The 27649-nt window shown below is 41.0% G+C and overlaps 1 protein-coding gene across 10 annotated transcripts in view; it reads right to left on the bottom strand.

Annotated features, from left to right (window-relative positions):
* Window positions 1-27649, bottom strand: part of RIMS1 (regulating synaptic membrane exocytosis 1) — a 400438-nt gene that overhangs the window by 226287 nt on the left and 146502 nt on the right. For all 10 annotated transcript variants that reach the window (XM_044292437.1, XM_044292436.1, XM_044292439.1 and 7 more), the window contains 6 exons: window positions 21069-21168; window positions 18003-18126; window positions 9008-9054; window positions 8046-8158; window positions 5989-6119; window positions 5113-5284 (listed from right to left, as the gene is read on the bottom strand). In XM_044292437.1, coding sequence (XP_044148372.1) covers window positions 5113-5284; window positions 5989-6119; window positions 8046-8158; window positions 9008-9054; window positions 18003-18126; window positions 21069-21168 — 687 coding nt within the window. The remainder of the gene's footprint in view (window positions 1-5112; window positions 5285-5988; window positions 6120-8045; window positions 8159-9007; window positions 9055-18002; window positions 18127-21068; window positions 21169-27649) is intronic.

Below are 27649 nucleotides of genomic sequence, written 5' to 3'. Positions count from 1 at the left end.
TGACAAGCATAAGGCTGGAGATCATTATGTCAGGCTGATTGGGTTAAAATGGCAGACTTGACCTGTTAAAAAGAGGGTGATGCTTGAAATCATTGTTCTTCCATTGTTAACCATGGTGACCTGCAAAGAAACGCGTGCAGCCATCATTGTGTTGCATAAAAATGGCTTCACAGGCAAGGATATTGTGGCTACTAAGATTGCACCTCAATTAACAACTTATAGGATCATCAAGAACTTCAAGGAAAGAGGTTCAATTCTTGTTAAGAAGGCTTCAGGGCGTCCAAGAAAGTCCAGCAAGCGCCAGGATCGTCTCCTAAAGAGGATTCAGCTGCGGGATCGGAGTGCCACCAGTGCAGAGCTTGCTCAGGAATGGCAGCAGGCAGGTGTGAGCGCATCTGCACACACAGTGAGGCGAAGACTTTTGGAAGATGGCCTGGTGTCAAGAAGGGCAGCAAAGAAGCCACTTCTCTCCAAAAAAAACATCAGGGACAGATTGATCTTCTGCAGAAAATATGGTGAATGGACTGCTGAGGACTGGGGCAAAGTCATATTCTCCGATGAAGCCTCTTTCCGATTGTTTGGGGCATCAGGAAAAAGGCTTGTCCGGAGAAGAAAAGATTAGCGCTACCATCAGAACTGTATCATGCCAACAGTAAAGCATCCTGAGACCATTCATGTGTGGGGTTGCTTCTCATCCAAGGGAATGGGCTCACTCACAATTTTGCACAAAAACACAGCCATGAATAAAGAATGGTACCAAAACACCCTCCAACAGCAACTTCTTCCAACAATCCAACAACAGTTTTATGAAGAACAATGCATTTTCCAGCACGATGGAGCACCGTGCCAAAAGGCAAAAGTGATAACTAAGTGGCTCGGGGACCAAAACGTTGACATTTTGGGTCCATGGCCTGGAAACTCCCCAGATCTTAATCCCATTGAGAACTTGTGGTCAATCCTCAAGAGGTGGGTGGACAAACAAAAACCCACTAATTCTGACAAACTCCAATAAGTGATTATGAAATAATGGATTGCTATCAGTCAGGAATTGGCCCAGAAGTTGATTTAGAGCATGCCCAGTCGAATTGCAGAGGTCCTAAAAAAGAAGGGCCAACACTGCAAATACTAACACTTTGCATAAATGTCATGTAATTGTCGATAAAAGCCTTTGAAACGTATGAAGTGCGTGTAATTATATTTCACTACATCACAGAAACAACTGAAACAAAGATCTAAAAGCAGTTTAGCAGCAAACTTTGTGAAAACTAATATTTATGTCATTCTCAAAACTTTTGGCCACAACTGTACATTCATAATACACGATTATCGTCCACCATGAATGTTCAAATTGTAACGATTGTCTACTTGTCCAAACGAGCCGTTTACCCCCTAATACAATATACCTTATCTGATCACTTCATCCAACAATATCCCCCACCCTCCTAGCACATAAATGCCCTTCATATCAGATCTGTACTTACACAGATACTGTCTCGTGCAGATGTATGCTTACTACCCTGATAATATAAAAGATGACTAGACCACTGTAGAAATCAAGCATTTCTACCTTCTACCTTTATTTCCTCATAGATTGCAAGCTCTTACAACTCTAAGACTACTTTCACACTAGCGTTAATATTTTCCAGTATTGAGATCCATCATAGGGTCTCAATACCGGAAAAAAAAAGCTTCTGTTTTGTCCTCATTCATTGTCAATAGGGGCAAGACGTAACTGAACAGAACGGAATGCCCCAAAATGCATTCCATTCCGTTCTCATACCAGAGCGCAAACCACAGCATGCTGTAGTTTGCTTTCCGTCCTGGGATGTGGAGCAAGACGGATCCGGCATGATACACAATGCAAGTCAATGGGGACGGATCCGTTTTCTCTGACACAATAGAAAACGGATCTGTCCCCATTGACTTTCAATGGAGTTCATGACGAATTCGTCTTGGCTATGGTAAAGATAATACAACTGGTTGTATTATCAGTAACGGAAGCGTTTTTGCTGAGCCCTGCTGGATCCTGTGTGAAAGTAGCCTATATTTGATTTGTGGATTATTTTGTTACTCTGTAATGTCTGATTTGATCTAGACATATTTTCTCTGATTGTAAAGTGTTGCTGAATATGTCATGCTATATTAATTAAGAATAAAATATCATTATTTTTAATGTCCTCTAATATTAAAACTCTCAAAAATAAAGATTATGCTGGTGACTCAATCCTTGTCCGTTTCGTGTTTGCAAGACCTTGTTTTTAAATGGACTGGATTTAAAGTATGGATTTTGTTGGTGAGCACTTACTATAGTTCCACTTCTACCTGGTTGATTGCTAGGGGCAACTAAGCCAGTTTTCCTTTACACAACATTAAAAAAATATAATCAATATGTCAATAAAAGGGAGAGAATGTTGTCAATTCAGCATGGAACTCTAAATCTAAGTAATTCAATCATCAAATCATCTGGACCAGGTTGATATCATCCCCCTGTACTAGCACACTGGAACATTGTTTAGCACACTTTAGCATAGTGTTTTTCTAATTTTCTTTATAAACTAGTAGGCCAGAGAACTGGTGGCAAAAAGTTGCAGTTTGGCAGATGCCCTGCTTGCATAAAATTCAGTGACTTTTTGGGGGCTTTGCACTCATCACTTTTCTAAAAAGTAGGCGTAGAGGTAGGTAGTGTAGGACTAGATGGCCCAGCATATTTATTATAATCTATGCCAGGAAAGGTGTGTAGACTATACATGAAATCTACACCAACTCCCTTGCTGACATAGGTTTCAGTTTGGGCAGACGAACCTATGGAGATGCACCACAATTATTTAAATATATATGCCTCATGTGGCACATCTGACACCAGCGTGGGATAAATTAAGACCAGTGTGGAAGGCCTCCTTCACATATATCTAGTCATCCGGTTCAGTTTCCCTCAGGCGAGGTGGAGAAAACACCAGAGGGGAACTGAATCCGGAACTGATCCCTTTGTTTTCTACGGGATCGCTCTTATACGTTTCTAGTGCATCACTTAGGGTGCATGCTATATTCTTCTGTCCAGAGCTATCAGGATGATCACTGCACTGAAGGAGGAAAAGGAGAACATGAGACCTCCAATAGATATATGGGCATTAACTACAAACTGATCTCTCCACAAGCTGATTATCTGTTTCTTCTCCATAAATAAAGAGGAAAAAAGATGTAGCTTATAAGTGGAGAAAGAGGCCTTTTTACTACTAAGATATATTACAATGTTTCTTATTACTGTTTGTAATATTGATTCATGTAAAGTTGTTTCTGACGGGTGGTTGACGTAAGGTACATGTTCTTTAACAATGAAATTCAAAGACAGATGTTCAGTATACAGCCGTAATGGCATACAACAGCAAATGCATACCTCATCGGTATGGTATGAATAGAGCCTTTCTTTTTGGCAGGTTCTAATTAAACAGTAAAATAATGTTATTTGTGTTAATATTATATATATATATATAAACATTTGAGCCCCTTTGGGGTTGGAAGGGAACAATATGTTGGTGGATTATTTGAATGGATCATATCAGAGTATACAGAACCCCGCAGCAAGCATATGATAGAAATGTAACGATATAAAGACTGAGCTAGTAAAAAAGAAAGGGACTAAACAAGCAGATTATTTAGGAACAATAATAGAACAAACTACTGATGTTTCAAATTGAGTCTCCTCGCTAATAGATGCAGTCCAGAAACCCTATAATCCAATAGAGAAATTAAACTTATGAAGAAAATCTAATATGGGAAAAACATAATTCCTAGTCAATAGATAATAGACAATTCTTCAGCTTTAGTAACTACTGCCAGTCCGATTTATTTATTCATTCATTTAGTTATCGAAACCAGAATAGTTTTGGCTTTTATATTAATGCATTTAGTCCAAATAGGAAAATAACTTCCAGCAATGCTGCAGATCATTAAATGGTAATATGTTCTATTTAGATCGCATTGCTCTGTGAGATATATGTGTATGATAAAATTGGTTTCTTTATGATAAGCACACATATGACAAGCACATATGACTGCTGGGACTCCACTTTCAGCATTTTTACAGCCACCCAGGGACGCTCTTCACAGTGGGAAAGCTTTTTGTGCCCTTGCCCCATAAAGGGTTTGTCTCACCTGGAACATTGGTGGCATATCGCTAGGGTATGTCACCTATGTCAAATAGGTGCTAGTCCCGCCTCGGGGACCCTCATCTATCTCAAGAACAAAGCTCCCAAAGAGAGGGCCACCTCCATTAATTTCTATGGGAGTGCCAAAAATAGCCGAGCTCATCCCTTGGTTATTTTCGTCGCTGTCATAGAAGTGAAGGGACAGCAGCCGGGCATGTGTGGTGCGCTCTCCCGCACCTAACTGACATTGGTGGCATATTCAAACAGGTGAGACAAGCCCTTTAATCATTGCCAGGGTGGGCAGGCTCAGCTTTAAAACTCTGCTGTTCAGACATTGATGGCATAACTATAGCTATAACTATTATGTAAATCTGTTAATCTTTGAGAGGTTGCAGTTCTCTTACCTAAAAAATAAATACTAGAGCTGTATATATCTGATAGATCAGTGTTCCTCAACTTCAGTCCTCAGGGCCCAGCTGTCGGTCATGATTTGAGAATACCCCACAAAATACACACCTGTGGTAATTCCTGATGCATTGACACTAATTATATCTCCTGCTCGATACTCAGGAAGTCCTGAAAACATGACCGACAGGTGGGCCCTGAGGACTGGAGTTGAGGAACACTGTGATAGATCACACGTAAGCTGTTACCCATATTCCCATCCATGGTGCACAACTTATGGAAAACAGGTGAGGGATTTTTAGCAGAGCAACGAATGTGGTGGTCTATGGCTAACACTTCACTACATCAATTTAGCAGATGGAAAACACCCAGGTACGCCATGTTGTTGGCCCCAACAAAGCACAATGATTGCCTAGGTTGCCAGCCTTATAAAAGTAAAATCAGTATATATAGCCTAAAAACGCTAACTGAAAGAAGGTTAATACAGATGATGGTGTGCATGCTTTTATCATACGCATATACTAGATGCATCCCCATCTATTTTGTGATCTGAAAGGAATACCTCTCCAAGAAATTCGCTTTCCTCTTCTTGCACTCTTGGCTGATCCCATACAGTTATTTCTAACATTCGTTCTCTAAAATTTTTACGATGTACATGGGAGTAAACAAATGTTTGGTTCCATTTTGGTTCGGAGCTTTTCTTCACTGTTTTGGTCCTCCGCTTACTTTTATCGCTGCCAAAAGACAATTTAGAGGACAGTTACTCTCTGCCATCTAGTGGCAACTCATAAGATTGCAGTCTGCTGCTTCCATTCTCAGGCGGTACTTTTATACTTGTGTCCCGTCAGAGGAACAGAAGAATGGGAGGGGGCAGTGGGGCGGATTAGTTTTAATACCCATTTGCTTGAATGGGTTATTGTGAGCATCAGTTGTGCTCAGTTCCATCAGTTATTTTTGATGGAAGAAAAATTCTGTTGTACTTTTTCTATCATCAAAAATAACTACCATCTGATGGAACTGACACAAACTAATGGGAACTGACCACAACTTAAGCTTAAAATAAAACATCAGTTGTTTTTTTTGGGTTTTTTTTCTGTTCCTCTGACTGAACAGACATAAGGAAAACACAACACATCTTTTATCAAGAAGGTGCCTGCCACTTTCACATGGTCAGTATTTGGTAAGTATTTGGCATCAGCATTTGCAAGACAAAACCAGGGGTAGATTCTACCCAGACAAAGTATAGTGTAAAGATTTGTGCCTCTGATTTTGGACCCACTCCCGGTTTTGACTTATAAATTCCTATGAAAATGCAGACCAAAAACTGATGGTGTAAAAGTGTCCCAAGCCTCAGAAACAAAACTTGCCATTATGAAGGTCATCTATAGGTTGTGACAGCATAAAAAACAAGTATTATAAAAATAAGATGCATTCTTACCTTCTATCCGGAAGAAAATACATTTTTACATAAGGATTCCTGGGGCGCCCATCTGGTCTCGGTGGGAGATCTATTGCTTGTAGCACAGTGACTATTAGATGATGTTCTACTTTATCATACAATAATTTTACCTGATGTGAATGAAATGTAATTACTACCAGTATAATAACAGTATTCTAATTACATACACAGTGTTACATTACAATGAATACATATATGTTCCCTCAAGCATTAAACTGTTGTACAAATTTAAAAAAAAGAGTCCATAGTGCACCAATCAAATTCCAAGTTTTCATTTTTCAAAGTATGTTTGAAAATGAAAATGTATTAACTGATTGGCAACAATGACACTTTTTCATAGGCTATGTCCACACGTTAAAAATACACATCGTGTACACAGGTGGATTTTTTGCCACAAATTTGTTGTTTGTCATGTCATGGATCCATCTGTAGATTAGCTTTAAAATTGCACCATCAAAAATAGCTTCATAATGTACAATTCACTTAATAAAAGCATCCTTAGAAAATATTATAAGGCAGTTAAAGGTAACATGTCATGTGGATATTTGATTATAATCTAACTAATTATATACAATCATTAACTACTAAAAAAGTGCCTTAGATGTATTCACTTACTGGTGTGACAGATGGTTACCTCATAATATACACACAAAGATGCCACATGCCGCATGCTAATGAGCTGATTTGAGTCCAGCGTGACATCATTGAGTCCAGTGTTTTTTTAATTCAGATATATAGCCACTCCCCTGCCCACCTGCTGCTGATTCATATGGAAAATAACTGTCAATCAGCAGCAGGAAGGTGGGGAGAGTCAGGAGCTCGTGAATATTCAGGAATCATCATTATGAGCTGGAGCTTTTCAATACAAGATGTTGACAGATTGACTGGGTCAATTAAAGTGAGCAAGAATTTTGCTAAGAGAATCAGTCTCTTATTTATGTTGCCCTTAGTTAGGACACCATAAAACTGGTGACAGGTTCCCTTTAAAAATAAAAATAATTCTAGGATGCTTTCACATATAAGTATTCTTTAGATTATTAGACAGAATAATCAATGCAGACAATCTGTTATGGTCATAATTAGTCATTTAGATGTCGGGATTGAGATATCCCCTCAGGATATAATGTTTGGATATAAAGCACACAGTGAATTTATCGCTCATACAGCTGTGATCAGTTTTTTCACGGTGCATATCCTGGTTGCACTACCAACCATGGATAGTGTACACCTCAAGGTCTCTGACCACCACAAAGTTTTATCTAAAAAGGGCAGGGGATACAGACAGGGGTCACACTGTTATTCTCTGCTACAAAAAGGACACCGCTATACCCCATGCTGTTTGCAGAGACAAATATTGAAATAAAGGGGTAGTCTCATCAGAAAGTAAACTTTTCAAAACGTAGTCCCTGGAGTGTTCGTCCCACCAGGTTCAGTCCCCAGAAAACAGCTAAAGCATTTCCCTTGCAGCACTCAATACATGGTAATAGTATTAGGGTCCATTCACACGTCCGCAAATGGGTCCGCATTCGTTTCACAATTTTGCAGAACCAGTGCAGACCCATTCATTCTCTATGGGGACGGAATGGATGCGGACAGCACACAGTGTGCTGTCCGCATCCGCATTTGCGGAGCGCGGTCCTGATCTTCTGGTCCGCGGCTCCGGAAAAGATAGAACATGTGCTATTCTTGTCCGCAGCTGTGGACAAGAATAGGCATTTCTGAAGGGGATGCCGGCCGGGTGTGTTGCGATTTGCGGGTCCGCAACACACCACGGACGTTTGAATGGATCCTTACACAGTGGCCGTTCACATTAATGGCTGTCCTTTTTTTGTGTGCGCCGAATAGAGTTGTTTTATGGCTCATAGAGTGGGCCATGGACTGAGGACCTAACTCTATCATGTCCATATGAACTAGTAGGACATATGATTTGGGCTGTTTGTAAGATGTCCCCTTTAAGATATTGCAATCTTTCTGACGTTATCACACATAATTCTGTAGACAGAAACTGTATATCCTCTAGTAACATAAATACTTACAGACAGCTGTCCTGGCAAGACCTGAGGTGCATCTTTAAGAGCTCCAGGACTAGTTGGAGATATTACAGATATTGAAGGCCTATCCATCTTCTGAGATTCAAAGGAACTAGAACCTTGAACAAAAAGTGCATTGAATGAATGGCTAGCACAATGAAACTAGATTAGGAAAAGTGACTAAAAAACATAAACCAAGAGAAAAATTGGATGCTAGGGATGCAGTGACATCTCCACACTCCGACATCTGATATCAGGCATGGTCGTCTTTGTAAATGTACATTTGCTTATGTGTTTTTTTTTTTATACTGTAGCAACAAAATGTATAGTGTTAGGGAATAGTAAAACGTGGCAGATATGTTGCAGACATTTCTACAACTAAAACTTAGTTTCATATACTCCATATACATGTAGTCAGTCCTGCTCAAATTCTAGGACAGGTTGCTGGCAGTCATTTTAAATAATTCCCAGAGAACCCCTTTGAATCCCTCACCACTCTAGAGCCGCTGGTCCAGAGACACAGCAAATTAACAGGTTGCATATTTATTATAGTTCTTTAACATGTTTCCTGCTGTTAAGCCAAATTTTGTTATCGCCAGAAAACCCCTTTAACGTCGCACATTTAGGCTACATGCACATTGTTTGGCTCCATGTCCATTCTGTTTTTTTTTTTTAAATAGGATGCAAACCCATTTATTTCAATAGGTCCGCAAAAAATGCGGACAGCACACCGTGTGCTTCCGCATCGTTATTTTCGTTCTGTAGCCCCACAAAAAAAATAGAACATGGCCTATTCTTGTCCGTTTTAGGCATTGTTACAATGGATTTGCAAAAAAAAACAAAAAACGGATGGCATACAGATGTCATCCGTTTTTTTTTAGGCGGATCCGCAATTTGCGGACCGCAAAACACATACGGCCGTGTGCATGTAGCCTTAATTTAACATAAATGATAAAAAAAACACTTACTAGATTCTAATGGCGGATGGGAGTTTTCTGGGATCCTTGGAATGTCACTGGAAGTAAATAAGAAATAGCAAGGAAGAAAATATCACTAACAGGAAATAACACTGGTGGCAACCAAAACAGAACATAAAACATGGCACAATACGATGGATTTATATAGGATCTAACAGAAAAAAATAAAGAAGCGTATGGAGGTACAGTAAGACTCCATTTACATCTTTAGGTGCTCTATTATGGCTATGAACACTCACTGACAAAAAAAACATAATGCACCCAGATAGAAGTGTCGGATTGCTGTAAAACTCAGCATGCAGTTACATCAGATACACTATATATCATATTTTTCGGACTATTACACACACTTTTTCTCCTCGATCTTGTGCTGCCATCTTCTGGTGCATTTAACAATCCAAATACCGTCATTAGAATCAGGAGACTCTGGGCTCAGTTACTAACTGACAGGTCCTGGCAGGGCAGTTGTGAGGACACAACATAACACAACTGTATGTGTTATCTGCTTACTCCTGTCACATCTTACACACATACCCTATAAGACGCACAGTTTTCTCCAAAAATGGGAGAAAAGTGGCAGTCTTATTTTCCTAATGCTAATGACGGCTTCCATTATGGAAGTGGTCATTAGCATGCGGAGGTGAGAGCAGCTGTACTCACCTTCCCTGGTCTTCATCCGGGTTCTGCTGTGGTGTCCTGACTGCACACAGCGGCAGGACGTGATGCATGTAGACACGCACTACGACCTGTCAAGTGGTGTGTCCTGGATCTTCAGCACTGTCTGGAGCAAGCGAGGTTTATTTATTTTTTGTAACATCTGATCTGATGTCTGATGGGGCTGGGGGTCCGATCTGAGGCTGAGTGGAGCTGGAGGGAGTCTGATCAGAGGCTGATATGGTCTGATTGGGGGTCTGATCTGAGGCTGGTGATCCGATCTGAGGCTGAGTGGGGCTGGGGGGATGCGATCTGAGGCTGATAGGGTCTGATTGGGGGTCTGATCTGAGGCTGATGGGGGCTGGGGGGTCTGCTCTGAGGCTAATGGAGGCTGGGATGGTTTCATGGGGGTCTGATCTGAGGCTGACGGAGACTGAGGGAGTTTGATCTGAGACTGATGGAGGCTGGGGCGTCTGATGAAAGGCTGGTGGAGATTGGGGTCTGATTTTGGGGTCGGTTCTGAGGTCTGATGAAGAATGGGGATCGGATTTGGGGGTCTGCTCTGAGGTCTGCAGGAAAATATTTTTTTTTTCATACTGTCCTCCTCTAAATCCCAGTCCAAAAAATACAGATTATGTAAAGTGTGACAGTTTAGTGTACAAATAACACACACATTAGTACACTCAGCAGAATAAATGTGTAGAGTGTATGCTCTGCCAGGACCTTTGTAGCCATGTCCCCCCTCCATGCTGTGCACAGGAGAGATTCATGCCAGTAACTCCAGACTCCTACTACTGCTTCTGATTGGGAAAGCTCAAGTAGCAAGACTGTCCCTAATAATATGAGTGGTCTGTGGCTGGCATAGTCAGGGGGATCTCTGGCTGGCAAGGTCAGGGGGCACTGTGATGAAACAGTGTGGCTTGCAATGTGAAGAGGCGCTGTGGCTGGTGTAGCCAGGGGGCCCGGAGACTGGCATAGTTATGTGGTATTATAGGTACTAATGTGACTAGGCACTGTGGTTGGCAATGTGATGGGCACTGTGGCAGGCAATGTGATGGGCACTGTGGCTGGCAAAGTCAGGGGGCACTGTGGCTGCCAATGTTATGAGGCACTGGCTTTTGTACTGTGTCTATACAATAAAAACTGCATATCACCCATGGGATATTTACAGTAAAAATAGTATTTTAGGCTTCTAATTGTGGGTGCATCTTATAGTCTGAAATAAACGGTAAATGATTTGAAGTGTAGTCTGATTAGACGCTGGGTCTTGCTACAAGAGGATGTAAAAGTGCTTCCCCCATTTTCCTATAAAAAGGCTCCCAGTGGCTACTTTTGTGTAGTGTACCTCTTAGTGAGAGATTGTTATCTGCTAGACATGTCTCTACGACACACTCAAAGACATTTTGCCCAGTTGACAGACGTTAAGCTTAATTGAACTAAGAGAAGCAGGATGGTCATTTCAACAAACTTCCTGTTATCTAGGCTGTTCTGACCTAAGTGCTAGGAGGTGTTGGAAGCAGTGGTTACACAAGGGCACGCACACACAGGCCCCAGACGGCCCAGACAGCCGACCATTAGGGAGAAATGTTTGATCCACCTACCAGCACAAACAGCTGCCAGTTTCATTGTCATGGCCTGGACCATTTCCAGATGCTTAGCGAAAGGAAATTTGGTGTCACAGCATCCAGTACGTGTCCTGCCATTGACAGGCAGTCAACGGGGTACTGGGGCTTCCTTTCAATTGTACAGTTTTATCCAATAAACTTATACTTTCTATGTAATATTGTAATCACTTGCATACAATATATCATCATTACATTCACATATAGAAAGTTTCATTCGATTCCAACAACTCCTTACATGGAGCCATATTATGACTATGTATAAGAGGCCCAAGGTAGACTTCACAGTGGCTACAACAAAAAAAAGTCAGAAACAAGGGACTCAATGGGAGACAATTATGAAAGCTTTTAGGCCACTATTGTTGTGTAAAAAAAGTCGCACATTATGGTGCATTCCATATTTGTGCCTTTTTCAGCTTCTCACCACTTTTCTGAAGTTGCAAGAAAAGCGGAGGTGCTAAGCTAAGCGGGAGGGGGACTTACCTTGCACTAGAAACTGGCGTCAGCTATAGCTCAAGTCTATGTCAGCTCCTGGCTGGCACAGAACTGAGCTTCTGGCACACAGAGTACAGTATAAGAGATGCACCTAATTTATGAAGAGTAGAAGATGAGTCCACCTTGCGCTCCCTACTGGTGGATCTGTGAATAATCAGCAGAAGCTGACTCCGCTGCTAAGTGTCGGAAGGAGCTGTTGTCCTCCTTCAATTTCAAGATGAAAGGAATACTATAGTCACCCAAAAGGTAACGTAGGACACCAGCGCTGGAATAACAGAGCCCACCCGCTGCCACCTTCTATGTCTGGATTAGTTGGTAAGTGTTGATATGAGGAGGAGGGGGAACGGGCAGTTGATGGGATCGGAACGAAAAGAAAATATATATGTATATATATATGATAAAGAAAAAGGCTGCCTGATGCACTGGTCTAGTCTGTTATACTGAATACAGGGAAAAAAAGGCAGGTTCAGGCAGGAAGAATTCTCACAGTGTGCGGTGTATAATGCGATATATAATTTATACCTGATAGAGTCCTGCCTGATGACGGTCTGTATTATGTCCTCTCCGGTTGGTTTCTTTCTTTTGAAGTCCAATAGTTGTGCTGTGAAAAATCCGTCCTGTGTGCTCACCTTCTAGCACAGACGCTGCCCCGGCCGGAAGCAAGCGTGGTGCGAGGGAGCTGGTTGTTGCCGTCGTCCTGGAGACCGCTGCGGTGACGTCACCTGTATAGGTACTGTAGCCGTCGTAGGACAAAAACCTCCAACGCGTTTCGGAGCCTATCGGGCTCCTTCGTCAGGGATGGTTAGCGCAATGTCCGTGCGGGTTTAAGTAATCTATCCGGTCTCCATGGTGACGGGAATCGGCTTGTACAGGGCAGATGTGTAAAGCGGAGGGTACTGTGTTTATTCCTGAATCATGCTTGAGGTTATATATTATTAAATGTGTCCCACTATAGGGTGCCTGTGAGTTTTAAGTATACATTGAATACTGGTTATATTAATAATGAGGGCATAGATATATGGATAGTAAATTGTGTGATGGATCTAATAGTGGTTAGTGAAAAGCAAAAAGTTCGATTTCTTGATTTAACCCTGTGGGTGCCAAACTGTTACATTTGAAGATCCACTTGCTTTCCGTCCTTGACATCAATTTGATATAGTCTCCTCCCCTACTGTCCTGTTTTATTTTTTCGATTCCTATAACAATAGATCCCGCAAATTTTCCCTGATGGAAGTTGGCATAGTGGCGTGATAGCGGATGGTGGTCTGCCTTTTTGTGTATGTTATTCACATGCTCCCTAATTCTGGTTTTGAGCTCCCTTTTGGTGCGTCCTATATAAATCTTTTGGCACGGGCATTTGATGGCGTAGATCACCCCCTTGGTATAGCAGGAAATATGATCCTTAATAATGAATTTGCCCTGAGGGGTATCAAATTCTAGTATGGGTTTTGTTTGGAGTCTAGAGATTTTACAATTTTTACATAATTTACATGGAAAAAAGCCTTTTCTGACATTGGCTTTCTTGCTCACTGTATTATTTTTAACAGACGGAGCTACAAGGTTGCCTAAATTAGCAGACTTTTTAAAAATGAATGTCGGTTTGGGGGGGATTTTGTTCCCGATCGTTTTGTCATATTTAAGGATATCCCAATATTTATAGATAATTTTCTTAAAATGATTAGCCCCTGCACTATATGTGGTGATGATTGGTACTTGGATGTCATCAGTGTCATCACTTATATATTGTTCCTTTTTAGTTTTTATTTGTTCTCCAAGTAATTTGTTTCTATCCATGTCAATCACAGTTTTGGTGATGGGAGTCAGTGTTTCTTCCTTGTAGCCTTTCTCAATGAATTTTTTATTTAATGTATCAACTTCCTTATGGTAATCTTCGGTGGTAGTGCAATTTCTGCGGGCTCTTATATACTGACTAAAGGGGATGTTATTGAGCCATAAGGGTAGATGGCAACTTTCCAAGGGAATGAAGCTATTGGTGTCCGTCGGTTTATGGTAGGTTTTGGTTTCTATTTTCCCGTTTTCAATAAATATGGTTAAGTCAAGGAAATTGATTTGTTTTTTATCAAAGGTTGGAGTGAAGTGTAGATAAAATTCATTTTTATTTAAGTTAATTAAAAAATCATTTAGTGATGATACGTCCCCTTTCCATATAAAAACAACATCGTCAATAAATCTTCTCCAGAGGACCAGACCCGCACCGAGCTCGCCATTGGGAAATATGGCAGACTCCTCCCATCTGCCCATATATAGATTTGCGAAGCTCGGTGCGAATCGGGTCCCCATCGCGGTCCCCCACGTCTGCAGATAAAATTCAGATCCATATTTAAAATAATTATGTTCTAAAATGAACGTAATGCAATCCCCAATAAAATGGATCTGTTCTTCTGACATCTTTGTGTCCCTTCTTAAAAAGTGTTCTGCGGCCTCACGGCCTTTTTTCTTTTCTATAATCGTATACAGGGCAGTCACGTCCAGTGTTCCCAGGATATAATTGGACTCCCATTGGATACCTTCAAGAATTTGCAAAATATGCTTGGTGTCCCTTAAGTATGCTGGTAATGATAAAACTTTCTCTTGTAGTAAGACATCAACATATTTTGATAAATTAGAGGTGAGGCCATCAATGCCTGATATTATAGGTCTACCAGGGGGATTATTTCTGTTTTTATGAATTTTTGGCAGGTAGTAAAATATGGGGATCTTAGGACTCTGGTTGTTAGTAAAGAGCGTTTCTTCTCTTGAGAGTATTCCCATATTTTTACCTTTTTGAAGCAGTGAATTCAATTTACGTTTGTATGCATCAGTGGGATCCATGGTAAGTTTTTTATAGGTTTTATCATCAGAAAGGAGTCTGAGAGATTCTTTGTGGTAATCACTGTGGTTTAGTATCACTAATCCGCCACCTTTATCTGCAGGTCTGATGGTAATGGATTGATTAATTTGTAGGGACTTGATAGCTTTGATTTCACCTTTAGATAGATTATGGAGGCCTATCCTTTTTTTTGGGTTGGTGCGGAGTAAGTCCCTAATCACCAAAGATTGGAAAGTAATGATGGAATCAGAGTATTCTGAAACGGGGTTAAATTTAGAAACTGGTTTTAGGTCAGTGTGAGTGAATTTTTCCTGAGCAGTAGATGGATTATTAATGTCAGTCTTGACCAGTCTAATATTTGATTCCTGAGATATTTTAGGGCATGATTGTACACTTCTCATAAGGATTCCTCCATCTTCTCTTGTCAGATGGTTAATGTTCTCACGTTGGTCCATCATAGATTGTTTTTTTGGATTGTAGTTTTTCTCCTTTTTGATGAAGAATTTTTTTAGGGCTAGTTTTCTGAGGAATTTTTTTACTCCTATAAAGGCATCAAAGGGATTAAATGTAGATGTCGGAGCAAATTTTAAACCTTTATTGAGAAGGGTGAGTTCTTCTCTGGTCAGATTATGACTACTCAGGTTAAATATACCTTCTCCCAGGTTTTTCTGTAGGAGTGTGGTTTTGGTCATTCCTCTACCTCTTCTTCCCCTTTTGGTTTTTTTCTTTTTTTTGTGGTTTGGCTCCTTGCACAAAAAAAATCCTTATTAATAGTTTTCTTTACTTTTTTACTAGATATGGTATTCCTGGATTTGGTTTGTTTAGAATTAGTTTTTATGGATGTGTTATAGCCTCCTTTTGTCACGGCGGCATAACTAGGTTGTTGATTTTGAGGTATTTTGTATTTAATAGTACTGGTCCTTGGTGATAGGGCCTCTGTTATAGGGTCTTCCTCTATTCTTTCTAGAATTGCAAATCTGTTTGGGGATATTATAGAGCCATTTTCTGGTTGTTTGGTTCTGTCTGTGGTGCTACTGGATTCTATTTTAGATGGTGAAGGTGTTTTAATCCTGTCATTGTGTGTGTGGTTAGTGGCTGGTCCCTTTTCTGGACTATCCTCATAGACTGAAAGGTTATTGAGGGTACAGTCACAACATGTGTTATCAATGGTGTCAAACTCCCCTTCTGACACCAAACTGACTTCCTGTAGGGTATCTGTGTTGGATATTTTGTCTGTTTCTCCTGTGTCTCTCTTGAATTTTTTGTTTTTTTTGACTATAATAGCATCTTCTTTATTTTTAATTCTATTTTTTATTGACCTAGAGATCCTGATTAGCTCTTCCTCTTCTTTATATGGTCTTATTTTATCAAATATTTCCAGAATCTCCTTGTTGTTTCGTCTTAGACTTTCTTTTCTTTTGTCTATAATAAAGCATACTGCTTGTTTGGAGAAATCATGGAATAATGAATCCCATTCATTTAGAGTCATAGGGTCCCCTAGATCACCATTAAGCGGTTTAGACACTTTTAAACCCTTAGGTACCGTGTCATTTTCTAGGTATTGTTCTAGGGAACAAACTGTGATTGACATGGATAGAAACAAATTACTTGGAGAACAAATAAAAACTAAAAAGGAACAATATATAAGTGATGACACTGATGACATCCAAGTACCAATCATCACCACATATAGTGCAGGGGCTAATCATTTTAAGAAAATTATCTATAAATATTGGGATATCCTTAAATATGACAAAACGATCGGGAACAAAATACCCCCCAAACCGACATTCATTTTTAAAAAGTCTGCTAATTTAGGCAACCTTGTAGCTCCGTCTGTTAAAAATAATACAGTGAGCAAGAAAGCCAATGTCAGAAAAGGCTTTTTTCCATGTAAATTATGTAAAAACTGTAAAATCTCTAGACTCCAAACAAAACCCATACTAGAATTTGATACCCCTCAGGGCAAATTCATTATTAAGGATCATATTTCCTGCTATACCAAGGGGGTGATCTACGCCATCAAATGCCCGTGCCAAAAGATTTATATAGGACGCACCAAAAGGGAGCTCAAAACCAGAATTAGGGAGCATGTGAATAACATACACAAAAAGGCAGACCACCATCCGCTATCACGCCACTATGCCAACTTCCATCAGGGAAAATTTGCGGGATCTATTGTTATAGGAATCGAAAAAATAAAACAGGACAGTAGGGGAGGAGACTATATCAAATTGATGTCAAGGACGGAAAGCAAGTGGATCTTCAAATGTAACAGTTTGGCACCCACAGGGTTAAATCAAGAAATCGAACTTTTTGCTTTTCACTAACCACTAACCACTATTAGATCCATCACACAATTTACTATCCATATATCTATGCCCTCATTATTAATATAACCAGTATTCAATGTATACTTAAAACTCACAGGCACCCTATAGTGGGACACATTTAATAATATATAACCCCAAGCATGATTCAGGAATAAACACAGTACCCTCCGCTTTACACATCTGCCCTGTACAAGCCGATTCCCGTCACCATGGAGACCGGATAGATTACTTAAACCCGCACGGACATTGCGCTAACCATCCCTGACGAAGGAGCCCGATAGGCTCCGAAACGCGTTGGAGGTTTTTGTCCTACGACGGCTACAGTACCTATACAGGTGACGTCACCGCAGCGGTCTCCAGGACGACGGCAACAACCAGCTCCCTCGCACCACGCTTGCTTCCGGCCGGGGCAGCGTCTGTGCTAGAAGGTGAGCACACAGGACGGATTTTTCACAGCACAACTATTGGACTTCAAAAGAAAGAAACCAACCGGAGAGGACATAATACAGACCGTCATCAGGCAGGACTCTATCAGGTATAAATTATATATCGCATTATACACCGCACACTGTGAGAATTCTTCCTGCCTGAACCTGCCTTTTTTTCCCTGTATTCAGTATAACAGACTAGACCAGTGCATCAGGCAGCCTTTTTCTTTATCATATATATATACATATATATTTTCTTTTCGTTCCGATCCCATCAACTGCCCGTTCCCCCTCCTCCTCATATCAACACTTACCAACTAATCCAGACATAGAAGGTGGCAGCGGGTGGGCTCTGTTATTCCAGCGCTGGTGTCCTACGTTACCTTTTGGGTGACTATAGTATTCCTTTAATTTATGAAGAGGTATTTCCCTAAATTAGGCTCATCTTACTCCAGCAAAGTGGAATCAAGATTGGCGTATGGGCCAGTCTATTCGCTCTAGTTTAATGCCTTCTCGTGGTATCCATATATTTTTGAGAAAAAGATTTGAGACATTGGAGGAACTTTATCGAACAGTCCATATACTGTAAGTATCTATCGAGAAGAAATAGAAGCAATAACATACCCGATGGGTCGTGACACAATGATCTCCACTTGTGGTTCCGATTTTGATTGTAAAATTATGTTGTAAACATCTTCATTTGTTGCTCCTGGCAAAGGCTTCCCATTCCATTCTAGAACTTCATCACCTTCAATGTAGAACAAACAGAAATCTTTAAAAATTATTTCAGTAGGAAACGTGGGGACAGCTAATCAGTAAAAATATATGGAATAGGATGTGAGACAATCATGTGAAAGGCCATTATGTCTGTAACATGGGCCTTAGGGTCCATGACCATGGCACTGATGTGTGCTGTATTTGCTTCTTGGGTAAAACACTCCATAATACAGCATGTGATGAAGCATGCCTTGTGGTACCATTGTCAGGAAGCCATCTTTATTTTATTCTTGCTTTAATATGTGTTATTGTATGACTATTAGTAAACTTACCAGTACATGTAATTCATTTTTGTTATAATACTTTACACTTTAAAGGGAGTCTGTCACCTCCATATGGCCATATACAGTGCTTACATGGCTCTGTAGCACACCTATACAGGATTGTAACGGTACCTTTGTTCTTTTCTTTAGACTTGCACCAGCAGGAAAAAAAAGTTTAATTCCTATGCAAATGAGCACTCGCAAGTGCCCAGGGGAGGAGTTCAGTGTGTAGGTGCCCAGGGGCAGCGATCATTGTGTAGGTGCCCAGGCTGCTCTGCCTTCTTTTCACTTTACTCCTCCCCAGTCTCTGCCTTTGCCTGCCCTCCAAGTCCCTTGCCTCATCAATAGGGCAAAGGCAGAGGCTGGGGAGGAGTGAAGGGAAAAGAAGGCAGAGCAGCCTGGGCACCTACACAATGAACGCTGCCCCTGGGCACCTACACACTGAACGCCGCCCCTGGGCACTTGCGAGTGCTCATTTGCATATGAATTAAACTTTGTTTTTCCTGCTGGTGCAAGTCTAAAGAAAAGAACAAAGGTACCGTTACAATCCTGTATAGGTGTGCTACAGAGCCATATAAGCACTGTATATGGCCATATGGAGGTGACAGACTCCCTTTAAAAGCTGGCTAATTGATTATGCAATGTGATGGAGCATGCATGATTTTATTTCCATGTATCGCTATATAAAATCGGAGGCACTAGAGCTTAGAATGAACCCATAGTACGGTAGTTGCATTATGAATGTGCAATTTTTATGCAGGGGACCCAATAATGTCTACTTATACTCTAAACCATGGCTTGGAATACTGTATTCGGACTTTGTTTTATATCAGAATTTTTATCTTGAGTCTGTAGCCTTTCTATCAAGTTCAATCTATGAAAGGGCTCTTGTCTACAGTGAAGATGCTACATTAATCAACTGAGAAAATTAGTTTCCTAAAACACTATGGGGGTCATTTATTAAGACTGGTGTTTTAGACTGCCAGAGTTATGAAGAAGCACAGGCCTCACCATCTAAATGTAAGCCAACTTCCTAGCTGCCTTACATTTAGACCATTAGAAAATGGTAAATGAGATGGGCCTACCGACCTGTCGCCTTCCCCACACACAAATTTAAACCTAGCTTGAGCAGGAAAAAGTCACAGATTGCGGCGCAACTGTCGCCATCTGCATCTGAAATACGCCTAACATAGGCCTATTTCGATATAATAAATGACCCCCTATATGCAAAAAATGATATGGATACCTCACCAGTTTAATGGACTTTCTATTCCAAAACTAGAAGCATACATTTGGAGTTGGGCCCTCTTCTTCTTGTGTCAATGCAGACCGCAGGACGCCAACTGCTTCACCAAAAATCTGCATAGTCCATACCTACTGGAGTCTATCTCATGTCAGACTGCAGAAAGACCCCAGTAGGTGTCAAGACTATGCAGTTTTTTATAAATAATAATTTAACTAAACAGTCTGTCCATCCGCTGTAAAAATAAGTGTTGTAAGGACTGAACAATCGTAACTGAACAGTGTTTCTCCTTTTTAATAAAGGTGTCAGATGTTAAGGTTTAGACTCTCTATTTGGTAAAACTCAGCACAGCACCAGCAGCTAGCATTGGTATATATTTCTTTTTTGGCAACCTAATGTCTCATGGGAACATGTATCCTTGTACCACCATCTACAAGACAGTGACATCTGAATCGTGTTGCCTTTTAGAGGAGGATGGGGTTTACTTGTCAGACACATTCGGAAATACTTTTCTGCGTCAGAGGTCATGTATACAGAAGTGCGGTGCCCAAGGAACCTGTACGGTGGCATGTAGAGTGCCAATGGGTCTGTGCGCAATCGGTGGAACGTGCACTGCTTTTAGGGCAGAATACCTCCATAATGCAGCATGCACACAGCCAAATGACACTAAGGTTCAGAGAAAAGGTAAAAATATATCACCTCGGAATGGGGAATTATTAAAGTGGTTATTCCATCTTGCATAATAAATGCTGAATAGGTGTGGGTCCCACCTCTGGGGTACCACTCCTATCTCAAGAATGTGACCCCGGCCCATTGAGCACTGCTGTGAATGGACAGCAGGCTGCGGCTCTCTCTATTCACTGCTAAGTCTCATAAGAGTGAATGAAGAGACCAGTGCATGCACAGCCTGCTCCCACTTCACGCCAGCATGCAACTGGTCGCATTTTTTAGGGTAGGAGCAAGTCCCAGACCTATCAGACATTTATGACATATCCTTTGGATATGCTATATATGTTCAGATGGAATAACCCCTTACTGTACCACTTTTTCAAACCTTGATATGTCATAGTGTCACATCAGAAATTCTTAATGGTGGGGATCTGGGTGCTGAGACCCCACCGATCTCAAAACATAGGGGGAAACAAATGCTCAGATGAGTGCTGTGCCATCTCATTTCTGCTGTGGTCTCTTCAGAGAGCAGAGTGTGTGGTCTACAGAGTCATAGAAAGCCTACAGTCTCTGAGGAAAGCTGCCGAATTATAAATAAAATATGGGACTGTTACAGACAGTAAAAAACACTGATTAGATGTCCATTTTATTGTAAATGTGGATGATATGGATTTTACAGTAAGCCATAAAAAGAAAACCAAAAGAAATGAGTATGTCTGCAACTTGGCTGTTGAATACCTGCTCTTAAATGACCTACAACATCTGCCAGGCTTCCCTTCTTTACTTTGGTGATGAAGGCACCAAGGCGTCCTGTTTCTGTCATTTTTCCACCGACAACCTGTGTAAAATTGAAGCAGTACATACAATTAGTAACATTACTGTGCACTACAATACAAAGTCATTTCAGCATGTGGTGTGAAGTAGGTCTTAGGCTACTTTCACACTAGCGTTAATATTTTCCGGTATTGAGATCAGTCATAGGGTCTCAATACCAGAAAAAATCGCTTCTGTTTTGTCCCCATTCATTGTCATTGGGGACAAAACGTAACTGAACAGAACGGAATGCACCAAAATACATTCCGTTCCGTTCTCATTTCCGTCCTGGGATGCGGAGGAAGACGAATCCGTCATGTTTCACAATGCAAGTCAATGGGGGCGGATCCGTTTTCTCTGACACAATCTGACACAATAGAAAACGGATCCGCCCCCCCATTGACTTTCAATGGAGTTCATGACGGATCTGTCTTGGCTATGTTAAATATAATACAACCAGATCCGTTCATAACGGATGCAGATGGTTGTATTTTCAGTAACGGAAGCGTTTTTTCTGAAATCTGCCAGATCCTGCAAAAACGCTAGTGTGAAAGTAGCCAAATGTAGAAATGTTTCATCAGCTATAATAGTCAAATTCTTCACATGCTTAGTGTTTCCTTTTACTTTTTGATACAGGTGCTGTGGATGAAGGTACAGTGAAAAATGTTTCAGACAACATCCCCAAATGACATTAAAAAATATCATGTTTTCAGGATTTCCTTAGTATTGAGGAGGTGATATAATTAGTGTCAGTGCATCAGGACTTACCACAGGTGTGTATTCTGTGGGGTATTCTCAGATCATGACCAACAGTCATGGGTGGGCACTGAAGGCTGGAGTTGAGGAACCGTTACGTACAGAACACTTACTGAATCCCAGAAGTGACTATTCTCTCCCATATTCCTGGGTTGAGCTTTTAATAAAAACGGGCATCTTGCTACACTCTTGCAGCAGTTCAGTAGGACATTGGAAAACATCATCTAACCCTTCAATTGTCAGGGTTACTGAACATCTTAATCATACAGTATAAGGATGGGACAGAACTGACAGCTATTGACTGACATCACATGGATGGCCTACTGTGCCGTATCACTCCAGTGCCACGAGGGCTGGATGTGCTGTCATGCACAATGAGTTACCGCTTACGCTTACACACTTGCCTCGAGGGCCACTCTTTGATGTGGTTTACTATAATCACTTCTTCCTTTATTTCTCTGTACACTTCTCTTTCTTTTTTCTATTATTGTTTCTATTCTTCTCTTTTTCCATCTATTTATTTTATCTAAGTATATATCGATTTTGGTTTGTTTTCATGTAAATGGCCCAATAATATTCAAATAATAGTATTATCTGCTGTTTCTCTGGGACTGGGTTATTAATTTTTAATACACAAACTATATCTAATATATAAAGCTGAGTGTATGTATGTGTGTGTGTATGTAGGTATGTCCGCTAAAGGAATCCGCACCGTCGCATTTACAATCACAAAATTTGGCACACAAATACATCAAATGTCCTGGAAGGTTTTAGACCAGGTCTCAGCTCTAAAGCATGTACCGTTCCTGAGATATTCCCAAAAAATGCTAATATGGCACTATCACATGACCTATATTAGCCAATAGAAGCCTGCAGGTCTTTATCTTCATTTCCCAACTGCCATATACACGGTCACATGTCCCTTATCAGCCAATAGAAGCTCGAAGGTCCTTAGTCTCCACATACACACAGTTTTACACCAGGTTTCCATAACAACCCAGCTATTTTTCTTCACTGCTGCAGGGCAGCTTAAAAGGGGCAGGACGCTGTGGATGACACCCTCAGGTCCCGCTAAGCCACGCCCCCAATCTGGTTAGGCCATGTCCCCCTCCACAGCCGACGGGGATTGAAAAAATTAAGGTAAAAATCAATTTCTGTCAGCTGCAGGGGTGGGAGGGAGGGTGACTTTCTCCCTGCAGCTAACGTTCAGACAGCACGGTGCTGCTATCTGAGAGTGAGATGTTCAAAAGGACATCCCTGTGTCTGTCCAGGCCCTGCGCCAGACGGTGGACAGGGAGTCTGAAAGCCGGACTAGTTGCGTTTTTGGTTGGACAGCGCTGCTTTAAAAATATTCCAAAAGGAAAATTCATCAAGTCAGAGCCATTCGAACTGATGGACAAGGGTAAACATCGAAAGCCACCCGAAGCCTCCTTCACTCCTACACGTGCTTCTGTGGAAAACCAAAGGTCGCAGCAATAGTGAAGCACAGTCACCCAGGGTCAAATACAAAAGGGGTTTATTATACCTCACAATGTTTCAATGAGATAAAAGCAGTGTATACAAAGATCAAACACCCAACCCGGGTTTCGCTCCAAGCTTCGTCAGGGGCGTCTGCTCAACCCTTTCCGGGGAGGTCTTTTAAATACATAGGTAAGTGCAAGTCCCACCCTACACAGGCAAATCAATACACTTCCCCACTGCACATATTACATAAAATATAACAAAAAAATTAATAAAAACATATAAAAAATATATTATGTAACATGTGCAATGGGGAAGTGTATTGATTTGCCTGTGTAGGGTGAGACTTGCACTTACCTATGTATTTAAAAGTCCTCCCCTGAAAGGGTTGAGCAGACGCCCCTGACGAAGCTTTGAGCGAAACCCGGGTTGGGTGTTTGATCTTTGTATACACTGCTTTTATCTCATTGAAACATTGTGAGTATAATAAACCCCTTTTGTATTTGACCCAGGGTGACTGTGCTTCACTATTGCTGCGACCTTTGGTTTTCCGCAGAAGCACGTGTAGGAGTGAAGAAGGCTTGAACTCACTGTCAAAGGGGCAGGCTGCTGTGAAGGTCAAAGTTAAGGGGGTGGGCTGCTGTTCAGGTCCCATTTTAGGGAGATGGGGCACTGTGTGTGGCGGGGGGGTCAGTGTTAAGGGGCGGGGGGCTGTGGAGGTCACTGTTAAGGGTGCGGGGTACTGTAGATGTCACTGTTATAGTGGATTCTGTCGATATCTTTTAACGACACACATAAACATTTCATGAAATAGATGGAATATACCCGAGCAAAGCCGGGTCCTTCAGCTAGTACACTATAAGAATTATGTATGAAAATTCCTATGTGTACCATTGTATTACCATTGCAACAACTAAAGTATCAGGCCTTTCCTATTTCAGAATGACTAGCACAGTGGAACAAAGCGACATGGGGGGGAATTTACCATGACGGGAATATTTGAACTAATTTTTGCTTGAGATTGATCAAATGTCGTACATTCATTGCTTTGTACATTTGGAGTATCTTTAAACCTAATGCTTTTGCCTAAAAATGCTACTCCAGTTTTCTGCATTATCCCCCTAATGGGGTGAGTTAGTGACTTTTTATTGCAACTTAAAAAAAAATAAAAAAATCCCAGTTGATAAATCCGGAGTGAACCTAATCAACACAGCTAACCACACCAACTTTTCAAACTGGAGTGAGTGGTGTAAAAATGCAAAAATTACAAAATCTTTAAAAGTAAAAAATAGACTTATTTTGGGATTTGTGAAGCCAGAATTCTGTACTGCAGAGCATGATAAATTCTCCTTGTCCTGATATTCTCTGTTGACATGTCATAGATCATGCAACCAAAGAGGTTCGCCTTGCATCCTCCTCTCAAAGCCCTATCCCCACATGATCTATGACGTGCTGACACAGCAGCAAGGAGGGGGATCTGGTTCAGAACAGCAAGGGTTTCAACACACAAGCAACATCAAAGAAATAAAAAAAAAATCAGCCATTCCAGATCTTTGAGAAAGGGAAATTTTGGTATTAGACGTAAATAATAAAAAGATTTAGATCCTATATTAAGAGGAATGTAATTTTAAAGGGAACCTGTCACCATGAAACGCAGTGCAATCTGCAGGCAGCAGGTTACAGGGCAGGAGGAGTGTACAGTTTTGTGGGGAAAAGATTCAATAAATTCCCTGTATGCTAAATCATGCACAGTTATTTAGGGTCCATTCAGACGTCCGTAGAATGGGTCCGGATCCGTTCCGCAATTATGCAGAACAGGAGCGGACCCATTCATTTTCAATAGGGCCGGAAAAGATGCGGACAGCACACAGTGTTTCCGCATTTCCGGTCCGCGGCTCTGCAAAAAAATAGATCATGTCCTATTCTTTTCCACGGATGTGGACAAGAATAGAAATCCTCTATTAAGTGCTGGCCATGTGCGGCGTCAGTGTTTTGCAGTCCACAATTTGCGGACCGCAAAACACTAAGGACGTCTGAATGGACCCTTAGCTGTCAATCACTGAGTGGCACCGCCCACATGACTTCTATGCATAAAAAGAGCAAAAGTAAGAATTCATGAATTACAAGTTCTACTGAACTTTTCCCCACAAAACTGTATACCAATCTGCTCAGCTCCTTCTGGTCTATAACATGCTGCCTGCAGATTGCACTGCTTTTGTATGGTGACAGGTTCCCTTTAAGTGGCTGTAAAAGCCGTCTCATATATACTAATATGTTACAGTATTTCTTGTGTATCTCGTAGACTGGTTATTAAATGACTCCTGAAAACAGGACTATAAAAACAAATACATACAAAACATTAGGTTCTAAAAATATAACTTTTCTCCATGATTACATTTAACAAAAACTGCACAATAAAGTATTCTACATTAAATGCAGATGCTTTGTGTTAAATGGACACAGCACATTAACGCTGTTTATTGCAGTTATTGGAGTTATTACTGTGAAGAAATGAGTCATGTAAAGGCCCTAGTGAGGCTACAACTGATAGCAATGCATAACATAGAAAAAGAAGGAATGGCGGAGAATCTGTAATTCATTATTAATTTATTAAATTACTGAAAGAGCTTGTCTGAGGTTAGAAAAAAGTGGAAAGGTTCTGAAAAACAAGCAGTCCCTTTTTAATGATCTCAAACAACTTAATATTAATATAAAGGTACCCATCAGACATGTAAGGACCACCAGAAGTGAAGATACAACTGCTTCAAAGGGGTTGTTCATTTTTTGGAGATTTTTTGGGCAAACCCTGTCATGGCCATACCTGCTCCCCGCCGCTGCCTTGCTAGGGTCCATTTGCTTAAATGCTGCTGTGGCCAATTTCTGGCTGCAGAGGTGACCTAACCCTCTTGCGTCACATGACCAAGTGGCATGACGAAAGGGGGTCATTCAGATCACCACTGCAACCAGTCATTGAATGCAGTGTCCCAAAGTGGATGTTTACAGCAGAGGACCCGAGCAAGGCTACCGAAGTCAGGAAGCAAAGGCGGGGAGCAGGTAAGTATGCTTCCCTTTTATAGGTCTGGCCAGAAGGTGCTCAGGAGAGGTGACACGTCCTCTTTAAGATGGAAAACAGCATAATTAATTAAAGTTTGTCACAAAAATTATTTTTCGGCTATTTAGAACAGTTTCAAAGAAAATTGTAAAAAAAAAGTTTAGTTACTCTTTAACACTTAATGCCAGGTTCCCCCACAGATAGCAGTTGATGGCTGGAGGCCACAGCAGTAGGACACTTTATTAGCAATTTATCATCTGGGAACCCTTCTAACAAAAATAAGTTGTCCAAAGGCTGATAAGCCCATAGCTGAGATTCATGATGTGTCTTTCTTCTATAAAGAAATAAATCCAATTTGGGTTTGATGGTTTGGTGATATTTTGGTTTAAACAGGCCTTGAGAAATAACTTGGCCAATAAATAAGCCAGCACCTCATCTGCAGACAGCTGTTTCAGGGTGATTGCCCCTCATCAGTGTGGAGCAGAGAGTACTGGCTTAACTGTATGAAAGGCCTTCTTCTACAAGGAATGGGAAGGGTGGCATCACAGGATACAAAAATACGGTGCTAAGAATAAGGATGTAGAAAGGTGGCTCCTGTTTTGGTTTGCTGAATTCCCCATACATTTTCAGCCCAAAAAGAAAAGCCATCTTTATACATCACTTGTGCTGATTGTAAGTTAAAGGAATTTTCTGATACACATCCAGGACCCTCATCTACAAGCCAGAGTAGACAGCAGCTACAAAGAGCATCTCACGCTCTGGAGGACCTGTCTTTTCAGTATTAAATTTAATGGACAACCCATTGATTTCAATAAATATTGAGCAATATTGTTTTTTCCCTATGGTAGTACTGCAGGGAAAAAGAACACTTCCTGATGGGTCCTCACACAAGTTGCTACTGATTGGTGCAGGGCTAGGCAGTGGCACACCATGAGATCACAAGGAGACATTTCCTACACAGAGACTGTCAAAAACGGACAATCCCTTGCAAACTGTAAAAATGATGTACAGTAAAAAGCCAGAGTTGAAAGATCTCATCGGCAAACTACAAGCAGCTCATAAAATAATAAAACAACTTGAACTCACTTTCCGGATTCCCCCTCCGATCCAGTGATGCCCTTCTTTCATTCCTATTTTATGAGCCTGTCTGCAGATTGCCCGTAACACCTTTCATCTCGGACCCCCATTATGGATTACATTTGTACTCTTACAAATAACAGTATATGATCCACACTTA

This window comes from Bufo gargarizans, chromosome 4, assembly GCF_014858855.1.
Source record: "Bufo gargarizans isolate SCDJY-AF-19 chromosome 4, ASM1485885v1, whole genome shotgun sequence".
In the NCBI taxonomy this organism is placed as follows: domain Eukaryota; kingdom Metazoa; phylum Chordata; class Amphibia; order Anura; family Bufonidae; genus Bufo; species Bufo gargarizans.
This window is presented reverse-complemented; position numbering and strand designations above follow the sequence as displayed.